This window comes from Ricinus communis, chromosome 2 (genome assembly GCF_019578655.1).
Source record: "Ricinus communis isolate WT05 ecotype wild-type chromosome 2, ASM1957865v1, whole genome shotgun sequence".
NCBI classification, from domain to species: Eukaryota; Viridiplantae; Streptophyta; class Magnoliopsida; order Malpighiales; family Euphorbiaceae; genus Ricinus; species Ricinus communis.
In genome coordinates, this window is record NC_063257.1 from 8,191,453 (window position 1) to 8,211,542 (window position 20,090).

At 30.6% G+C, this 20,090-nt stretch overlaps 2 protein-coding genes across 2 annotated transcripts; both read right to left on the reverse strand.

Moving 5' to 3' along the window:
* Window positions 1-236: 236 nt before the first annotated feature.
* LOC8285101 (LRR receptor-like serine/threonine-protein kinase RGI1) lies at window positions 237-3,978 on the reverse strand. Its single transcript, XM_002526101.4, has 2 exons — window positions 1,018-3,978; window positions 237-899 (listed from the first exon to the last, which is right to left on the reverse strand). Exons 1-2 carry the CDS (start codon window positions 3,821-3,823, stop codon window positions 454-456), a joined length of 3,252 nt encoding a protein of 1,083 aa, XP_002526147.1. The 5' UTR covers window positions 3,824-3,978; the 3' UTR covers window positions 237-453.
* Window positions 3,979-13,402: 9,424 nt separating this feature from the next.
* On the reverse strand, window positions 13,403-14,737 carry LOC8285100 (dof zinc finger protein DOF3.5). Its single transcript, XM_002526100.4, has one exon. It carries the CDS (start codon window positions 14,557-14,559, stop codon window positions 13,648-13,650), a length of 912 nt encoding a protein of 303 aa, XP_002526146.2. The 5' UTR covers window positions 14,560-14,737; the 3' UTR covers window positions 13,403-13,647.
* Between the last annotated feature and the right edge of the window lie 5,353 nt (window positions 14,738-20,090).

Here is a 20,090-nt window from a genome sequence, read left to right on the forward strand (position 1 = left end):
TCTTACTATATTTATTTTGACAGATGGGTCAAGTTTGTTCCTTTTCTTTTTTACTCTTGTAGATTATAGGGTAGCAGGTAGATGGTATTTTGGTCTGAGTTTGTGGGGCACATGCAAATCTTCGCAGTTTTCAATATTCTGACTTGTGGAAAAGGGAATAAAGAGTTAATGTGCATCTGAATGTCATTTTCTTTCATTTTTAATCTACAGTACTTCACATAGGCAGAGGTAGCATGTAAAAAATATTTCTGCACCATAAATGAACTCGCTACCTGTTCTTCGCTTTGAAGAGAAATTACACATCTCTGAACTGAACGAAACCAAACTTAAATTAGTGTAGAATAACAGATTCTTGAAGTCCTACTGCTATAACATATATAAATCTATACAAATTATTTTGTTGCTTGAAAAATAATCAATGAACTAATGAGCAAGAGTTGTGGAATTATGGACTCAGGAAGGTGATCTAATTAGGGGTTCGGATGATCTGGAGAAACTAGAAGAGTGAACTGCTGCTTTTGAATTGGATGCTGCTGCTTTGTTATGGCAATGCGGTTTTTCCAAATCTTCATTTTCATGTCTGATCTCCTTCAGCATTGCTGTTACGTCTTTCATTGTTGGTCGTTCCTCTGGTGAAGGGTTCACACAAAGGAGGGCCACTCCAAGCACCTGAAGCATTTCTTGCAGTTGTGTGCCTGATCGAAGCAGTAGCTGCTGGTCTAGAATTGTTGTGAATTCTCTTCTTCTTTCTCGAAGTTCTTTGTTAACCCAGGTGACAATGTGGGCTCCTTCAGGAATTTGGTTGTCAGTAGGTTCTTTCCCTGTTAATACTTCTAGAAGAACTACGCCATAGCTATACACATCGCTCTTCTCTGTGATTCTGAAACTGTATCCATATTCTGCAATTTAGAAATGTAGTTAGCCCTATACAGCACTACTAGAAGCATCATTGGTTTCTGGAGTTTGACAATGAACATTTTCGACTGTATATTTTAGTACTGAAGTGCTTGTACTCACCTGGAGCTATGTATCCATAAGAACCGGCAACTGTGTTAGAAACCTTTGAAGATTCTGCAGAATCAACAAGCTTGGCGAGTCCAAAATCTGCAAGGAAAGCTTCAAACTGCGGTCCTACCAAGATATTATTTGCCTTGATATCACGATGCACAATTGGAGGAGTACAATCATGGTGAAGATATTCCAGGCCATGAGCTGCCCCTAGTACGATGTTATATCTTGCATCCCAATCCAAGTATATCCTCTTCTCATGGAGTAATCCGGCCAAACTTCCATTGCTGATGTAGTCAAACAACAGCAATTTGGTTTTTCCATTATTGCAACATCCCAGAAGCCTAACTATGTTCTTATGTCTTATTGATCCGAGAGTTCTAACTTCTGCAGAAAACCAATCTCTCTCAGGAACCTCTCCGTTCTTCACTGGCCATAATTTTTTCACTGCAATAACTTGTCTCATTGGAGTCTCAACACGGTAAACCATGCCCGAACAACCTTTCCCGATGATGTTTGTATCTGAAAGCTTTGGTATGATATCGTTGACAGAGAAATTAAGCTTTTGAAATGGAGTGAATTCCCATTGCATGTTTTCTTCATCATTCCTCTCTAATGCAGCTTGACGAATTCTGATAAATATAAGCACCCCCACAAGAACAACCAACAATGTTACAGTTAAACTGAGAAGTGTACACATTATGAGGTTTCGGGTGTTCTTGCCATGGTGATTTCCACTTAAGGAGCACTTGTTCCTGTTGGTGCAGAGCTCCAAGTTACCAGCATATGCAGTTGCAGGAAGTTCATGGAAAAACTTAGTATCAGGAAGGAGACCTGAGAATTTGTTGTAGGAGACATCCAAAGAAACGAGGTTGTCAAGATTACCAAGTATTGTAAGAGGTCCTGTGAGTTTGTTGTGAGAGAGATCTAGGTTTGCGAGTTTTGAGAGGTTTGCAAAGCTATCTGGAACAGAACCTGTTAGAGAATTCCTACTCAGATTTAATAGGATGTCTAGTCCCTGTAATTGACCAATCTCATTTGGGATTGGGCCAGTGAGTTTATTGCTGCTCATATCTAGTAACTGCAGATCCCTACATAGACCAATTGACTTGGGAATCAAACCAGTAATGTGATTTTCACTGATTACTAGTTTGTTCAAGGATGTAAGCTTTCCTAAGTTCTCAGGAATGTTGCCTGTTATACTGTTGATTGAAAGATCTAAAACATTAAGATTAACAAGGAATACAAGAGTTGTCGGAATGACGCCTTGGAGCTTATTCCCATGCAAATCAATCATTTCTAGTTGAGTGCAATAGCCAATTTCTCGAGGAATATCTCCAGTAAATTGATTATCAGACAATTCAAGAAAGCTCAAGTTACGTAGGAACCCTATCTCTGGAGGAATTTGACCAGTAAAGTTGTTTGATCCTAGTCGCAGACGGATCAAACCAACACAATTGCCAATATCAGATGGAATTTCTCCTGAAAATTCATTTGATAACAGCAGCAACTGGGTTAAGTTCTTGAGATGGAAGAGAGAATGTGGAACTGACCCCGTAAGGAAATTATGAGAGAGATCCAATGCTTGAAGTTTCTCGCAGTTGGATAGCTCAGCAGGTATGCTCCCATGGAGCTGGTTCTGCCAGGCAAAGAACAGTGAAAGCTCCTTTAGTTGCCCAATGGTAGCTGGAATCTCACCGGAGAATCTGTTATTATCCAGTTCAAGCTGCTTCAGACCAGAAAAGTTTCCAACAAAATGTGGAATTTCTCCTGAAAGGTAATTATCAGACAACAGAAGCTCCTCCAGTGCTACCAACCTGGCTAAAGACCCAGGAACAACACCAGTTAGAGAATTCATGGAGAGATCAATAACTTTCAAATCTGAACAGTTTCCCAGAACTTCAGGAATTTGCCCAGTTAGGTTGTTCTGCCATAACAGCAGCCTCTTGAGATTCGTCAAGGAAGCCAATTCTTCAGGAATGTTACCTGAAAGTTGGTTTTCATACAGAAAGAGTTCTTCTAAGGCTGAGCAATTACCAATTTCTGCTGGGATGTTTCCACTGAGATTAGCTGTATACACTGAAAGTGTCTTGAGATACTTCAATTCTCCTAAACTACTTGGAATCTGTCCTGAAATCCCAGTGTCTGCAAGACCCAAGTACAGTAGTCCTTTACAGTTCGATATCTGCATTGGGATTTCACCATGAATTCCTTGGTTCCCGCCTGCGCGGAAGTTCTCCAGAGCTACCAACTGGCCTATTTCTGTTGGTATCTTTCCGGAGAGCTGGTTATCAAACAGTTCAAGCTCTCTAAGCCTTGAACAGTTTCCTATTTCTCTAGGAATCTCACCATGTAGCATATTTGAATTCAATGAAAGCGACTGCAGTTGAGATAGTTTTCCAATTTCTGCTGGAATATTTCCTGCTAAAGCATTGAAACTGAGGTCCAAGGTGATCAGCGAAGACAGATTTCCTATCGAAGGTGGAATTTCGCCCGAGAGATTTCCATTGGAAAGGACAAGAGTAGTGAGATGGTTAAGGGAGAAGAACTGGGTAGGGAAGCTGGTTGGAGTGGCGATATTGTTGATTGTTATATCTGAAACAAAACCACTACTTGAACATTTCACGAACTCCCATTTGCATGGATTTTGGTGGCTTGGATCCCATGAAGCAAAAAAATTCGCAGAAAGAGAAGAATTAAAGGTTGAAAGCCATGAAAGTAGAGAGTGACCTTCTTGGTTCAAAGCAGAGATGGCTGGAAAAAGAGAGATATTGAGAAACAAGAGAAAAATAGTGATTGCATTGCTTGACATCATGAGGTTGGTACTCTCTTTCTACTGTGCTATCTCCTTTTAATTATAGCACATTAATTCAGCCTCCCATCCCAAATCTCTTTTTGAGTGTTTCTGTTTTATCAGATCGGGGTACTCAAATGCCCTTCCTTTATCCCATATTTACTCTCATAATTGACTACTTTCTATATACTTGAGACTTGAGATCCTTCACTTTTACATAAATAGCATGACAACTTTTTGTCTAAAGGAGATTAGGACAGATCGGGCAAGTCTTTGTTTGCAGAATTACTATGGTAAGAACTATAAAAATGTCATCTTTCTAAAATTCATCTTAAAATTTTGTTCTCTACCTTCTCTTCTGCTGTACTATGAGTTGTATTTGCTGTGTCTCTCATTAAAGTGTATATATTCGGTTTCCTTCATACTATCCTTTTTTTTTTTTCCCAATGGGAGATCCAATCGAATCAGTGTTACAAAACAGAGAATTTACTGTTTTACATTTGCTACAAAAATAATAATTCATTTGATGCAGAAACGATAACTTCAACTCAAAATCTCTACTTCTCAACAACAAGTAATCTTGTCAATTGAATTAAATTTCAAAAATATTTTAATTCTATCTTTTAACTCTTGTGGCCGGTATCAATGGGGAGGCATCATGTAATTGTATTTGGAAGTTTTTTCATGTATATGTATATATATATATATATATATGAAAAAAGAATTAAAAGGTGAAGTCTGTTGATATTTCTCTGTTTGTGCAGGATAAATGTCGGATAGAAATAAAATATTCATTTTCCAGTGGTTCTGATAAAATGATTGTTCATCTCTTAGGAGGTAAAAATGCACTACAATCCAGATATATTGAAAAGGACAATGCAACACCAAATAAGAGGTGGACACCACAACCCTTTTCTTTCTTTCCTTTTTCCTGTAATGTTATATGATATCATCATTTATACTTAAGCTTTAGCTCTCAAATATGAAATATTTTATGAGGGAAGAAAAGGTTCCTTCTTATCAGGAAAGTATGCTAATGATTTTCTTCTAAATGGGTGATAGAAAGAACCACCATTCTTCTTATACCCAAATCCTTTCTCCTTCCCATGCATGAACCTTCTCTTACATTATATTTAACCTTTTTTAAAAAATTATTAAGAGAAAAAAGAAAAAGAAAAAAAGAACAGTAAGCTGTGAACTATTTGGCGTTTCTTATATGAACTTTCTCCTATATTGGCCTTTTCTTCACTAGTATTTGTTTATAATTAATGTTTTCCAAACCTTTTCTGAAGACAACGTTATCTCTTTGTAGTTCCATTTTATGTCACTTGAAGCTTCTTATACATGCATCATTACATACATTACCCACAGCCAAACAAAATTCATTACATACATTACCTACAGTACGTGGAGGCACTTGTAATTTTTACTTATTTCGCTGACACATCTTTTAAGAAAATTCATTTTATATCTATAGTAATCTCTTGACACAGTAGATGATAATTATCTTGAAACATAGCAGAAAAATATCTAAAAATATATATATAAAATAGTAAAAGTTTTTTATAATTTAATTAAGATTTTGAATTCAAACTTTGAATATGTAGTTATATTTAAAATAATATTATTATCCATAATAATAATATCCAGTACATTTTAAATTAATTAGACCAACTCTAAATATGTGAAAATAAAAAATATAATAGTAAAGTTTGCATTGTTGCAGGCTAATATTTGCTAGTAGATAATGATGCAGGGGGGGTATAGTTCGAGTAGGTGGTATATAAAATTGAGGTTAGTTTGAATAGCGATCCTTTTAATTAAATAATTAATACACATCAAGATTTCATCCATTAGATCTAGTTGCTATTAAAGTATCCAAGTTGAAGTTGATCAATCTAATTATTGATTGTCTCATCATAATTAATTATATGATTCTAGAGAAATTATGTGATTAAGAAGATATGGATCTATCATTAGTATTCCACTTAATTGATTAACAATTTCTTCTCTAGTTCATCTGATTGATGCGTGTGCAATACTAATATGTGTTTAAGTTGTTAAGCTGTACATGATAAGAGAAGGTCAGAAAATGAGCCAGTAGTGTTGAAATAATTTTAGATAAGAATTTTTTTCGATTCAAATTTGGGGTCGGTTTATACATTAATTCATATTAATATATTTTTATTAAATTTATGAATGCACTCTTTCGTATGAGTTTATCGTATTTTAAAATTAATTAATTTGCATTAATAAAATATTTGAGTTTGGAGCGGTCTATTTATGAGATAAATTGACTCCGGTTGAAATAAATGTATTGTGCAAGTAAATGGTTAATGATTTCGGGACCACAAGTGGCGGGCTAGCCACAGAAATTTTGCTGAACCTGATGAGTCATTGTCTGGCCGACAACATTCTTCTAGCGTTAAAAAGGCAACCAAAAACATAACATAAGATTTAGGTTACTTTTATATGATTATGTAATAGATGAAATTCATTTTATTTGATTTTGATGACTCGTTGTAAACATTTCTTTATTTGCACTCTACATTATGGAATGCCGATGGAGAGAAACAATAATTGGAGATCAATTAGGCCTCAATTTCAGGCTAATAATTCTCATTTAAACTTTTAGGGCAATGCACTTTTGAAGTAAATGGATTCTATATGATAGAATCTTCTTTTGTATTTTTATTTTATCTTTTGTATTTTTATTTTAACTCGATTTCTTGGCCTTTAAACATAAATCTCAAACATTTTTCAATTATATTAGTAAATAAAGGCAAATAAGGGATTTTAAAATTTGTAGATTTAAATATATTATTTGACAAGTAAGAAAGTAGTCTAAATTCATGAATGATTTTCACCTTTTAAAATTTCTCATTTTTGAGGGTTTTAAATTTTCCACTTAGGAGATGAAAAATTCCAAAATCTACCTTTAAAAGAATGATAGATTATTGCATACTTTTCTATTTCAATATTGTTCTTAATAAATTTAGATTATTTCAAATACTATCATTAAATTTAAATAAAAATCTATTATTTTTATATTTTATTCAATCAATAAAAGTTTTAAAATTTAAAAATTTCAAGTTCATAAGTTTTAACTAAACCCATGAATTTTTAAATTTCCTAATCCAAACAATACCTAAAACTCAAAAAAGAAATATTAATTGGGTTACTGTTTTGACTGGTTTGTTGTACATAATATATAAATAAATGAAAAAAAAATGAAACGAAACTCGTAAACCAAATAACTTGATTACCTAAATTGGTGTGGTGTTTCGGGTAAGAAGAAAAGGAGCTGAGTTGGTGCCATGGTCGTCCTCCAATCTCTAAAAATAATGACCGCTATCAATTAAGAGAATATTGCATCAGGTTGCATAGAGAAAAAAGAGAGAATATTACATCAGACATTTAGTCCACTCAATTCAATATTTGTTTAATCCCAACAAAGATTAGTGACAGAAGCAGAATAACTTCCTGGATGCTAAACTGGATTACATCCCAAAATACCACAACTCATCTTTTTCTTTTTCTATTAAGGATATATAAATAAGGAAGACATATACTGGAAATGGTTCAGAGAAAGAAGGGCTTTCTAATAAAAATTAATTTAAACAAAAATATAACAATACAGTTTTGTTTTTCTTTCTCATTCTTGGTGTCAAATTTATGGATAAGTTTCTAACTAAAAATTACAACAAAAAGACTAACATTCATCCACCAAATCTTTGCAGGATATGTGTGGCATACATAATTTAGCTCCAAAATCTAGAGAAGGCCCTACAATAAGACATTAAAAGAATTTCTTAGAAATCAAAAAGAACAAACAAATGCAAAAGAAAATGAACTTTCATTAGAGTGGGAATTTCACTCTTTTGTATAGATATTCAGTGATTGAAGATTGGAAAAAGCAAGTTGGATTAGCTGTTGAGGGAGAGCTTATGGCCCCCTGCCTGGAATAAATTGTGGAGGTGGGGTTCGTGATTCCTCAACCATAGCTAGTGGGCACATTATTTTGTTTTCCCCCTTTTTCTTATAAGATTTATTTTGGATTTGATAGTTTGACACTGACCCATCAATCTTTCCAGCCGAATAAGAGGGAAAGAAAAATAAGCATTACTAATGTTCTTTCTTAAAAAAGAGGTTACATAATTATTAGAATGCATGAAAATTATTTTTACAAATTTAATTAGTTAATAGGTTAATTTTATATTTTTTCAAAAAAATTCATTAAATTATCTTGTGATTTGATATATTTTTACTTTAAGATTTGCTTTGTATTATTTTTATACTATGTGAATATGACAATTAGCAAATAACGACCAAATTGCACAATATTATTAAAAAATTCTAACATGGCATGCAATAACTATTTCTTTTCAAATTGTCATGTGAGTATCTATTAACCATTATTGCTAACGGTTATATTTATAAAATATTAAAATGACAAAAAAAACTATATATTTTAAAGTAAAAATATATTAAATCACATAATAATTTAATAAGAATTTCCTTTTTCTTTTTATTCATCATATACTGAATGACTATAAATTATATAAAAAAAGTAATCATTCTCTTACATTTATAAAAGTGATAACATATCCTTAATACTATATTTAGGGAGAGATACGGTAAGATTTTATTTTTTTTCCCGTTTTATTAAATTGGATGTAAATAGTCTAATAACGAATTAAATTTTTAAATTATAATTTCAATTTTCACCCATGCTTTTAAGAAAAACAGATTCTCAAAATTATATAGGTCAATAATTGAACAAATCAAGAATTAAGACTTTGAATTTCAAAGTAAAATGTCCCAACTAACGCAGTGCATTAGGGCCTAGTTATCTGCTTCTATTGAGGGGAAAATGAATTAGGGACTTTGATAACATTTTGGTATCTTTTATCTTCTCTTTTTAAACAAAACCATTATGGTGATGTTGGTGTTGCAGCTAGTTAGTGATCACTCCTGGGGCCATGATGTAAACAAACAGACATAAAGTGGGAAGAATTGTTGTTAGAGAAACTTGGTGACTTAAAAGGTTTTCATGTCTCTTGAGAATTTAATCCAGTGGTTAAGGTGGAGACTCTAAAATTAAAAGAATTATTTGTTCATCTGCTTTATAATATAATTAAGAATATATTTGTTTGAAAATCAGAATATGATGATGTATGTATAGTCTCTCATTCTCTTTATATGGACAAACATTCTAAACAAACCCTATAATCTATGGATTGGATGGAGCACCAACCGCATCTATCAAAGGATCACCAGAAACCCCTAAGTGTCATATTAGTGGAGGTGATGATGGGGACCAAGCCCCCCAAGCGGGTGATAGCCCAATCCACCTAAAAGGTAACTAGAAATTATTAAAAGTCTTCCCGTTTAATCAGCTGGGTGGAGGATTGGGAAGAAGAGGGATCGTGATGACAAGAGAGCAGCCCTTCACCTACTGCTGTAAGGTTCACAGAATGATAATTGTTGAAGGAATACCAAAGTTTTAGCTACAAGTTTTTGCAACTAGAGGACCTTAACTAGCTCAGTTTTAGGAAAGGCCCAATCAGCAAAATAGTGAACCACATTGGGCCATGCATGCCCAATGTATGTGCGCATTGGTCCCCATGCTCTTATAAGGCTAATATGGCGGATCTCATAACCAGCTTTTAGGCTTGTGGTAAGGTGGAACTATGTTAAAATCAAATTTATCTAATTAAAGAAAAGGAAATTTTCAAAAACATTCTAAATCAATTGAAAATATCGTTTTTACTGTATAATTTTTTTTTTTAAAATTTACAATTTAGTTATTTTTTAGTTTTATTTATTTATTTTTCAGTTGTTTTATCCAAAAATAATAAAAAAATATAAAAAACTGTAATTTTAAACAAAACTTAAAAATTATATTTTTTATATTTTAATACAGTAAAAATAAAAAATAAAAAAATAAAACAAAATATAAGTAATTTTAATATTTTTTTATCAAAAAATAATAGGTATTAATTTCTTGGTTAGTAAGTTCTTATACTTTTGCATTTTTTAGGTTTCATAGCTAATATAATTAAATTCTTATTAACTCGCTTTCTACATGTACGATGACATTATTTATTATGTATATAAACTCTATTTTTTTATAAAAATATTTAAATAATTTTTTTATATACTATGGATTCTATTTTTGTTTAATAAATTTTAATACTGGTAATATATGTGTATTTTTTATTAAATTTAAAATTGACTTGTAGCGCCATTTAATAATAATAATTAAAGACAGAATTGTTCAAAAATTACAATCTCATGATTTGATTAATCATAAATATTAAGTCCAAATCAGTGGTCTCCTATGCCAAGTCTTCAGTGAATAGATTGCAGTTAGGGCTAATTGTATTCCAAGACGCAATATGTAAGATTTTCCAATAAAAAGCTGTCACAGAATTTCTCTTCAAAAGACTAAGAAATTTGCATTATTTTCTCAATCAATTTTTATATATCCTGGCTAATATTTTGCTACAACTTATATATAATAGAATCATATGCAATATTAAACTATGACTACCTAATATTCCTTTAAACTAATCCAAAGTTTCTTTGATAGTTAATGTGAAAGATTGAGGAAGGTTTACGGCTGTATTGGGAAAATGCTACTGTGCACCATGATTTGGCTTCTTTTTAGAGCTTTTGACTGTACAATTCTATTCATCCATTATATATTTTGAACCCAAAATGTACAGTAAAATAATACATGCCAAGGTTTTCTTTTTCCATTACATTTCGACTAAATAAAGAAGAAAGAATATAACATCTTAGTATTCTTTTTATGCATTAATTTTAGATTTAAATTGTTTTTCTACACCGGATGAATTTCCATTTTTATGATGAGTGATTGTTTTTTTTTTTTTTTATTCATGGGAGGCCAATGGATCATAGACTATATAATTGAGGGCAGTCATCATCTTATACTCACCACAAAAATAAAATTTTATCTATTATAAAAAAAAAAAGATTTGAATATGAGATTTCTCACTTCTAAGAGCAAATGCTTTTCCCACTTAAGCTTCACGTGGAGTGTATAAAATTCTTCCTTTGCCTAGCTAGGTAATTTTCGATACCTAATACCTTGCACTAAGCAATTAAATGGGGCTGGTTGAGAGAGTTTGGGTTTGTTAGTAATGATGTTACCATTTTTCTTTCTTAGGAAACAAAATGATATCATTTTGATGGCACGTTTAGTGTGGCAAGCCCACAATATAACTATATTAATAGTTGTCTTAAAATTAAATCGAACCGACTAAAATTTAGAATCAAGTAGATTTGAAACAAGAAGTATAATATATAGACCATAATCATAATTTCTTTTTAGGTCAAGTAGAATTGAAAAAATGAGTAGATCTGAGCTAAATAAAAAAAATAGAATAAATTTTAATTTAGCTACTAATTTTATCATCCGGACTTAATTTAGTATTTTTCTAAATTTATGAAATTTTTAGTTTAAATATTTATATATTTAGTTCAAATTAATCATATTTTATAAGAAATGAGCTTTCTCTTAAAAATAAAAAATAATTAAGAAATTATAATAATATATTTAAAAATTATTTTATAATTTTAATGCAATTAATATAATAAACTAATTAGTTATTACAACTATTATTTTTACTGAAACCGTTTTTATTTCCACTGCTCTCGGTACCGCCATCGCAACGGTCTCTTTTATTATCATTATTTAGAGAAAAAACATTAAGAATACTGAAAAATAGTAATATTTATTTTTTTATTCTATTTTATTCAAATATCAATATATATTTTAATTTAAATAATTTAATTTATTGTAAAAAATTAATATTTTTTATTTATTTTATTGTATTTACTCTTTCTAGAAATAGTGTAATTCACTCTCTCATTTTTTTGTAAAAAACAGAGTTAATTTAGGCTAAATATATAAAGATTTAGATTAAAATATCAATAAATTTAAAAAATAGCTAAATTGAACCCAATAAGATTAGTGTCCAGATTAAACTTCATTTCAATAAAATTTTATGTTCCTATTAATATAGCCACATTCTCTTTAGTGAATATTACCCCGTCCTCTAGGCTCTCTCATATATATATATATATATATATCCAAGTACATTAGATGTTCAATTTTGGTATACACATGGACTGGTCATATGGTTGCCTGAATGGAATTCTTAACAGAACTTTGTTTCTACTAATGGAAGTGGCCTATGGTGAACAGATATGAACGGCAAGGCATGTGATAACCATAACATCACTGAATGGACTGCTTCCAACTCTTATCTCAATACAAGATCTTCTACGAATCTCTAATGGAATTTTGACTAATTCTATCCTCCACTACGTTATACCTACCTCCCAAAAACATTTTTTTTTTTCTGAAATTAAGGCCATCTTGCTATGATCACCTCGAAGAGAATGTTAATTCATTTTGACAGATATTACCATAAATAAAAAGATAGTGATACATATCAATAATTATTTTATAGTTTGACATTAATATTTTATTTGGTTAAAATTTATTAAAAAAATTAATTTAAAAAAATCAATGAGAAAGAAAGTAAAATAGAAATAATAAAGTTAAAAGAGATGTTTTAGTGTTATGAATTATATTGAAAAATTAATGTGAAATTGATTTGAAAATTCTATCTATTTTATTAAAATTTAGTATAGAAATAACCAATTCAACAAAAATTTGATTATATAGAATTCTAAATTAACTTTCACTTCATTCAAGTACGTAAATTTTAAAAATAAATTCCATAAATTTTATAAATTTCAACACAATATAAATAATTGATAATGAATATATGTTAATTATTTTTTGATTTAGTATATAGGTGAAACATATATGTAAACTGGATAAAAATTTCCTTAGGTCAGAAGGAACATTCTAACTATCAACTATATGGTCATTGATTGTAGCCACAGTATTTTTAGGTCATGTCTTTTTAGTGGAATCATATTGGAATCATAATATGATCATAAGTCAAGATTAAGCTCGTCACCCATTAAGTGAGTTCATTTATATTAATTTTAACATGGTTTTTGGGTATTTTTGAATATATTTTTCTTTTTTTCAGGTGAATCTTGAGTTGAAAGTAATTAGAGTTCAAATATATAGTGAAAGAGCAATATGTGCATTTGTTTTTTTTATTGGAATTGAGGAGATGGAACTTGTGAAACACAAGAACTTTTATGTTTAAATTAAAAAAATATTTTTATGAAACGTTTTTTAAGCTCTTTGAGTTGTTTTTGCGATTTTTTTTTTAAAGTTAAAAGCATATTTCAGTTTAGAAACTATCTTGTTTCATTATCACATAATTTGATGGTTGAATATTGATTTGTACACTTAATTTATTATTTGTTATGTTATAGTGATATTTACTTTAAGTGAATAATGTTTTAACTAGAATTAATATTTATAAATAACATTCTTAAATTTTTAAATTTACATATTTTACCACGATTCTACTTTTTACATTTGTGAAAAATATCATTTTTCTTTTTCTATTTCTGTCTCTGTGCTACATCAAATATGGAATTAATGCGACACATGCCCACCAAAAAAGATGACAGGGAAAATAATATAATAAGTGATATTTGTTAATCTTATTGCTTTGATCCATAGATACAACCAAACTGATGAATGACAGGGGGAATATTTGTATATATCGTTTTATTGCACTATCTCTATCTGCAGTATCTATATACCATGACTGTTTTCATGGGAAACGTGACAGTAAAAATCAAATTTCTTTGAAGAGAGAGCAAAAATATGTAAATTATAGAAGAAAAATTGAAAGTAAATGTTCCTGTGAATTATACGTCTAATAAGATCTCGAGAAAACCTCAAATCCTGCAGAGAGATCGAAAGAACTCCAAGCATTATCATTTATAAGATTCGTTGGAATCTTAAGTTGATCATCCACTGAGAATGAATCAAATCCTTGCGGCTGTACCTGATCAACTGGTATTTGCCATGTAACATTCGACAGAGATGTTTCAGCTTCAGACCACAAAGCATCCTGCACTATTTCATCGCCTAGCAAAGTTTGTAATCCGAATTCATTCATGTCTTGACTTTCCATGATCATTTCTTGATCTCCTTGTTCCTGATCCTGATTTCCAGCAACAAGCAACGCTTGTAGTAAATCATTAGATTCTTGGATGCTTTCGCCGATCAGGTTCTGGCATTCGATGACTGCATCACTGTCAGGAGGACTTAAAGAATTGGCCACACTTACCAGTTCTTGATCACTAGGCTCATCAGGCAATTCTTTCCCAACAAACTCAGGTTGAAAACTCGATTCTTGATTCAAGAACTTAGCGAAAACGACGGCCAAATCAATTTCCGAACCATCATTATTACTTCCAGTCTCTTGAACCGTAGAGTCCATGTTAGACGAACAAGAACTACCACTCAACGGGCCATTAAAATTCTTGCCATAATTCATCGAAACTGCGCCACGAGAAGACTTAGCTCTGCGACTTTTACGACAGCCACCTCCAACAGGAACATTTCTTAGAGAACCGCCTTTAGTCCAATACCGTCTGCAGCCTTTACAAAAATATCTAGGCTGAGACAAGCTGTAGTTGTTGTAATAACAGAATTTAGTATTGGAAGAGGCACAACGGGGGCAACTAGGAGCAAGTTCAACATGGGTTTTCCACTTTCCCTCCATTGGCAAAGGCCTAGCAGAACACTGCAACATGATTTGGTGGTGGTCACTAGTGAACATATTTTGTAAACACGCATTATGTTTTAAGTATGCAAATATATATAAGAAGAGAAGAGATCAAGCAGAGTTGATCGCAAGAGACCATGTGTGTAATGCAGGGTAAGTAGGGGTGGGTGTTGGAAGTAATACGTGGGCGGTTGCGAGCCGTCAGGACCAAGAAATGTGGGGAGGTTTAAGTGCGTGCGATGGTGAGTGAGAGGGGGGGCCTAGTGTGAAAGGTGATGGTGATTGTGCTGTGTGGTGTGGTGTAATCTACTGTTTCATGGGCGGATAAATCGTGGGTTCTTTTGGCTCATGTGGCATTCCTTGATTGGGTGCTTTCATGAGAGTGATTGATGAGGTTGATAAGTCAATGCTTCTTAGTTGTCATTGTCTTGCTGTGGCTACTTCAATTGACCATTATATCCTCCTTACCAATTCTATTTGATCTCTGTGTTTCTTTTATTGGGATTATATTATTATTATCCCCTGTTACATTAATTTTGATTAAAAAAAAATTAATAAGTTTAATTATTAAAAAAAAAAAATTAAATTATCTTTTATAAATATTATAAAATTTATTATACATGTTTCTATATAAAAATATAAAATAAATAAAAGATATAATATTATATTAAATATATAAAAGTGACAGACAATTTAAATTATATTTATTTGAAAAATAGAAAGTTAAAGAGAAATTTTTAAATAGACTCAGTCTACTATATTATTTATCCACTAAATCAATTGCATAGTGACATATGACTTTATTTATTAATTATTATATTTTTATTGGTTGATTTATTTCTTACCATTAAAATTCAATCAATAAAATTATAATAATTAGTAAATAAAACTATATATTACTATATAATAATTTAGTCTATAAATTACTTGGCAACTAAATCTAAAAAAATTTAATAAATAATATGAAATGAGGGAGTACTATTTGAAATATTTTTTTTTAAAAGAGGAATGAAGAAGTTAAATATTGGACATGGAGATGATCATCACTTGCTTATATTATGACACTGAACATCAGACTATTATTCAACTATTAACTTAATAATATTACAATGAACTTTTCTTTTTCTTTTTGATAAGGCTGAATTTGATAATATGCTTGTAAACTCACTATAAAATCAAATTAGTTAATATATATCCTTCTAAAATTAAATCAGACATCATCTAACTATTAGTTTAAACCAAAAAACTTTAATGTTCTTCTTTCTATCTTATCTTATCTTATCTCATTTTTCTTTTGTGAGGGCAATGGAGTATTTTGAATTGAATTCCTAATCTATGCGGATTTAACATATTGATGTTTGATATATATTGCTGTAATAAGAAGTGTGCTAATTGTGTTACTTGATTAGTAATTAGGTTCGAAAAATTTGGAGATATTATATATTTATTCAATAATACTTTCCTCCTCAAAATTTATGATCTTATTAATACGTCAAATCATATAAATATAATATATTACTTATTTATACATTAAATTAATATATGAGTGATATATATTAAATATTTAATGCTTAACATATAATTAGATTTATGCATCACTATTTTATTTTATTACTATTCAAAATTATGAAAAACCCAACTTCTGAATTGAACCAAATTAAATACCTGAACGAATAAATTCACTTTGCTTCTTCTTCTTCTTAGGGTTTTATTTATTTTTTTGGATTAAATTTTTATCATTTGTATATTATTTAACATAATTTGTATCAATAAAAAGACCCATATATCACATATATGAAAATAGAGTATTTAATTTGATTTATAATCTATTAAATTATAGAAAATCTTCTTTAAAATATTAATATATTGTATGTTAAAAAATTTAATTAATATATATAAAACTTCAAATAGTCTGAATTCTATCAAAAATTCTTCTTTCAAAACCGATTTGATTCGAAATTATTTTAATTTCTTAATATATACAAAACCCGACTGAAATTAAAATTTTAAAATAATATAATCAAACTGAACTGTTCAGTAAATAAGTCTTATCATTTGTAATATTATGAGAAAAAAGAAAAGAAAACCTGATATGGAAATAACATATTTATTAGGCCAATCTTTTTGAACCGCATCAATATGTATACGTATTCGGCATCTTCCAATTTAATTTCTAATTAATATTATTATTTTGTTATTATCACTTAATGTTCAATTATCTATACGAATTACTTCTTCTCAAAAAAGAAGATGAAAATCCATAAAGAAGAACCTATATATAAGACACGGGGGCACTTTGGTAAAATTCAAGAGAAGCATAAAGAAGCAAAGTCCGCATGTACATGGACTTGCATGAATAATGGGACCTAATACAGTGTACGTTACTTCACTCGTATGATTACTATTATTATTAATATCATAGGGATCATCAAAAAATCAGAAATTAACGTTGGCGGGCATGTTGCACTGCACGTGGATGTTTCACATACGTGGCGTGCTTCCCTTCCGTTTAATCTGTTGATGAAATTTTTTATTCATAATCTACGGTGATTACTGACCGTATCCAAGGCTCTGATCTCAGGTTGCGGCTGATTATTGCTACACGTCATTCTCGAATTTCGTTAATAAATCCCTTAATTTCATGGTCAAAATATCCCTCTCTCTTTTTGATAAGAAAATAATTAAATAACTACGTTTCACGTGAGCAAGTACTTTAAATTTATACTTACCAATAATAATACACTTTCTTTCTTTTTTCTTTTTTTTCTTCTTTTTTCTTTCCTTCTCTGAGTTGGCATTACGATTGCATTAACGAAGGGCTTTATGTACCTACTAAACAAAATTAAAAGGGTTTGACTATGTAATCAACATTTAATTAAGAGTTTTCATATTATCATGGAGCTCTCAGTTGTTAAATTGTGTTTTGGGTCAAAATCAACCACCAAAGTTGACTATTATAATTTAATCACAATAGAGGTTATGATGGAAATTATAAACAGTTCTTTCTCTAACACCTAATTTGACGATGGATTAATTTTATTTATTTTAACAATGTGAACAAGAGTTTTGTATTTGATGAAATTATAATATATTTAATTTCTACTACTTGAAATAGTTTCGCTTTTAATGTTAGTTGAAGATGAAATATTAATTATGTCTTAAAGAAGATATATATATATATATATATATATATATATATTGTTTTTTCAAAATATTATCAGAAAGAGAAAAAAGAACACATGGCATAATAATGTATGTGGTTCAAAGTGATCTAGAAGTCATTTTCGAGGAAAACAAGTAATCAACAAATAGCATCCTATCCTATACTTAATGGGATAAACACAACAACTAGCTAGCATCAAGTCCTAAACAGTAACATTTTTTAAGGTGTTATTCGAACAACATTTGCATTCACATATGAATTTGCCATATGTTTATTACCCTCCAAAATAACCAACGCGCAAAGCAAATGCGACCCCATAGTAATTGTTAAGGTACCCACAAAACCACCCAAAAGGAATATGAATATGGACAGCTCTCAGTTAGCGATCTTCCATATAGGAATTTGATCTTAATTAAGACAGAAACATTATTTGAGTCACGTGGTGGTATGTTTCGTGTCTCTTTCATGCAAGTTCTTATATAATGATGCGGATCGTCAAGTGGTATTTGGTTAATCAGTGGCTTCCATGGCTCCTTTTCTTCTAGATTTTTGGCTAGCCATTTGCCCTAAAAGGCTAGAAGAATTTATCATGTTTCTTTGTGTGTTCATTTACGTACCAGGTCTAATTGGAAAATCAAATATACACATGTGGGTGGTGTTTAATTGACATGATCATCTATGATTAATTTTGCATTCGGTGTGTCCATAAATCTAAATTTCAATGTTAAAGAATAGATTTTAGACTGATTCCTAGTTTGATTGATCCTCATGCTTAGGGTATAATTGAGTGTAGTCTAATTGGAAAATCAAATATACACATGTAGGTGGTGTTTAATTGACACGATCATCTATGATTAATTTTGCATTGGGTACTTATTAATTACCCTTTCAAGTTGATTATAAAATTGATGTTAGATTCTTATTAATATAAACTTGTGTGATTTTTAAATAAGATATTTATTAATAAATCCAAATTTATGATACAAATACTGATGATCAAATCATATTCAAATTAAACATGATAGGTTATTTGCAATCTACATTTTTAATCTGAAATCGATCCTCTCATATTCAAGTTGAATAAGATTGATCATATTTGCAATTTCTACTCTTAATTTAGAATTTAACAGATATATTTTATTAAGAATAAATTTTAACTATTAATTTTAAATTAAAAGTCAAAATTAAATAGACACGAGCTATATGTTCAACTTGAATACGAGTTAATAAAATAAAATCAAATTAATTTAGTGAAGCCTCTTAAAATGGGTTCTTGTGCCCTTGTCTTTGTTCATGATAGGCCCTAATGCATGAAAAAAGCATACCACATAAAATGGGCTCTGTTGCCATGATTGGCCGTATAACAAAGAACTCGATGTGCTCACCAGTGATAGAAAAGAAGAGATACAAAACCTCATAGTGGGCCATAGACAGGGCGAATTGAACAGATTAGAAAACTCATCCAAACTAAACTGATAACATATCGATCAACCGAACTGAATAATTTGGTCTTAAATTTTATTTTTAACAAATTTAGTTAACTAATCAGTTTTTAGTTCTTACTTCAAAAAAAACTGAAGGTTATTCAAATGAACCAATTATACTTTTACTATTAACTTTTTTATAATTTTTTAGATAAATATAATATTTTTAAAAATATCAAGTTTATTATGTGAGCGAAATATAAGCTAAACAGATAATCTTTTAGATTAAGAATTCAAAGTTATTTTGCTTAATTTGCTTTGACTAATCCGGTGTTTTACTTAACTAGATTATGGAAAAAGAAATGCTCAATGTGGGGGAAAATGCAAATAATTATTAGTAAAAAGGTTCTTTTGCTGTACATAAATTCTGTAGGGACATTTGGAGGCCTACTAAAACCGCCCCCGGATGAACAGATTTAAGTCGCTAACATGAATAGTCTCTCACCCTAATAGTAAAGGACCTCAATGGCCTTTTCTGCCATTTAATGCCAAGTTATGCTTTCAGGGACACCTATTCAAAAACAACAGCTGCACTTCTCTAAGTTTAAGACTGAATGTTGTCATAATAATTGAAAAAGAGTTGAATAATCAATTGCTTCCATGTCCTTGGCCAGTTAAGCACAACGTTGGAAAATAGGAGGATCAAGTGGAAATGTCTTAGGAAGAAATGCAGGATAGAAAGTGATGTCAGGCATGTGGTCGTGCTCTTCTCACCTATGAACTCTTTCATGGAGACCTGTTCAAAAACTACAGTTGCACTTTTTTAAGTTAAGACTAAATTTTCTAGAGATGAAAAGTCACTATCTGATGAAAAGTCTGTCGCGCTATTTTCCCACTTAAAGCCAAAAAAATGTTTGTTTGAAAATATCATTCGTATGCCCACTTGCATGCCTTTGCCCTGTGGAAAATAAAGGACCAGTAATTGATGTCAATAGTGG

What these genes read in the sequence shown, in the direction of transcription:
- LOC8285101 (XM_002526101.4), bottom strand. Translation starts at nt 3,823, where the DNA reads ATGATGTCAAGCAATGCAATCACTATTTTTCTCTTGTTTCTCAATATC. An exon ending in TTATGGATACATAGCTCCAG is followed by an intron (nt 900 to 1,017) that starts GTGAGTACAAGC and finishes TCTAAATTGCAG; the next exon opens with AATATGGATACAGTTTCAGA.
- LOC8285100 (XM_002526100.4), bottom strand. Translation starts at nt 14,559, where the DNA reads ATGTTCACTAGTGACCACCACCAAATCATGTTGCAGTGTTCTGCTAGG.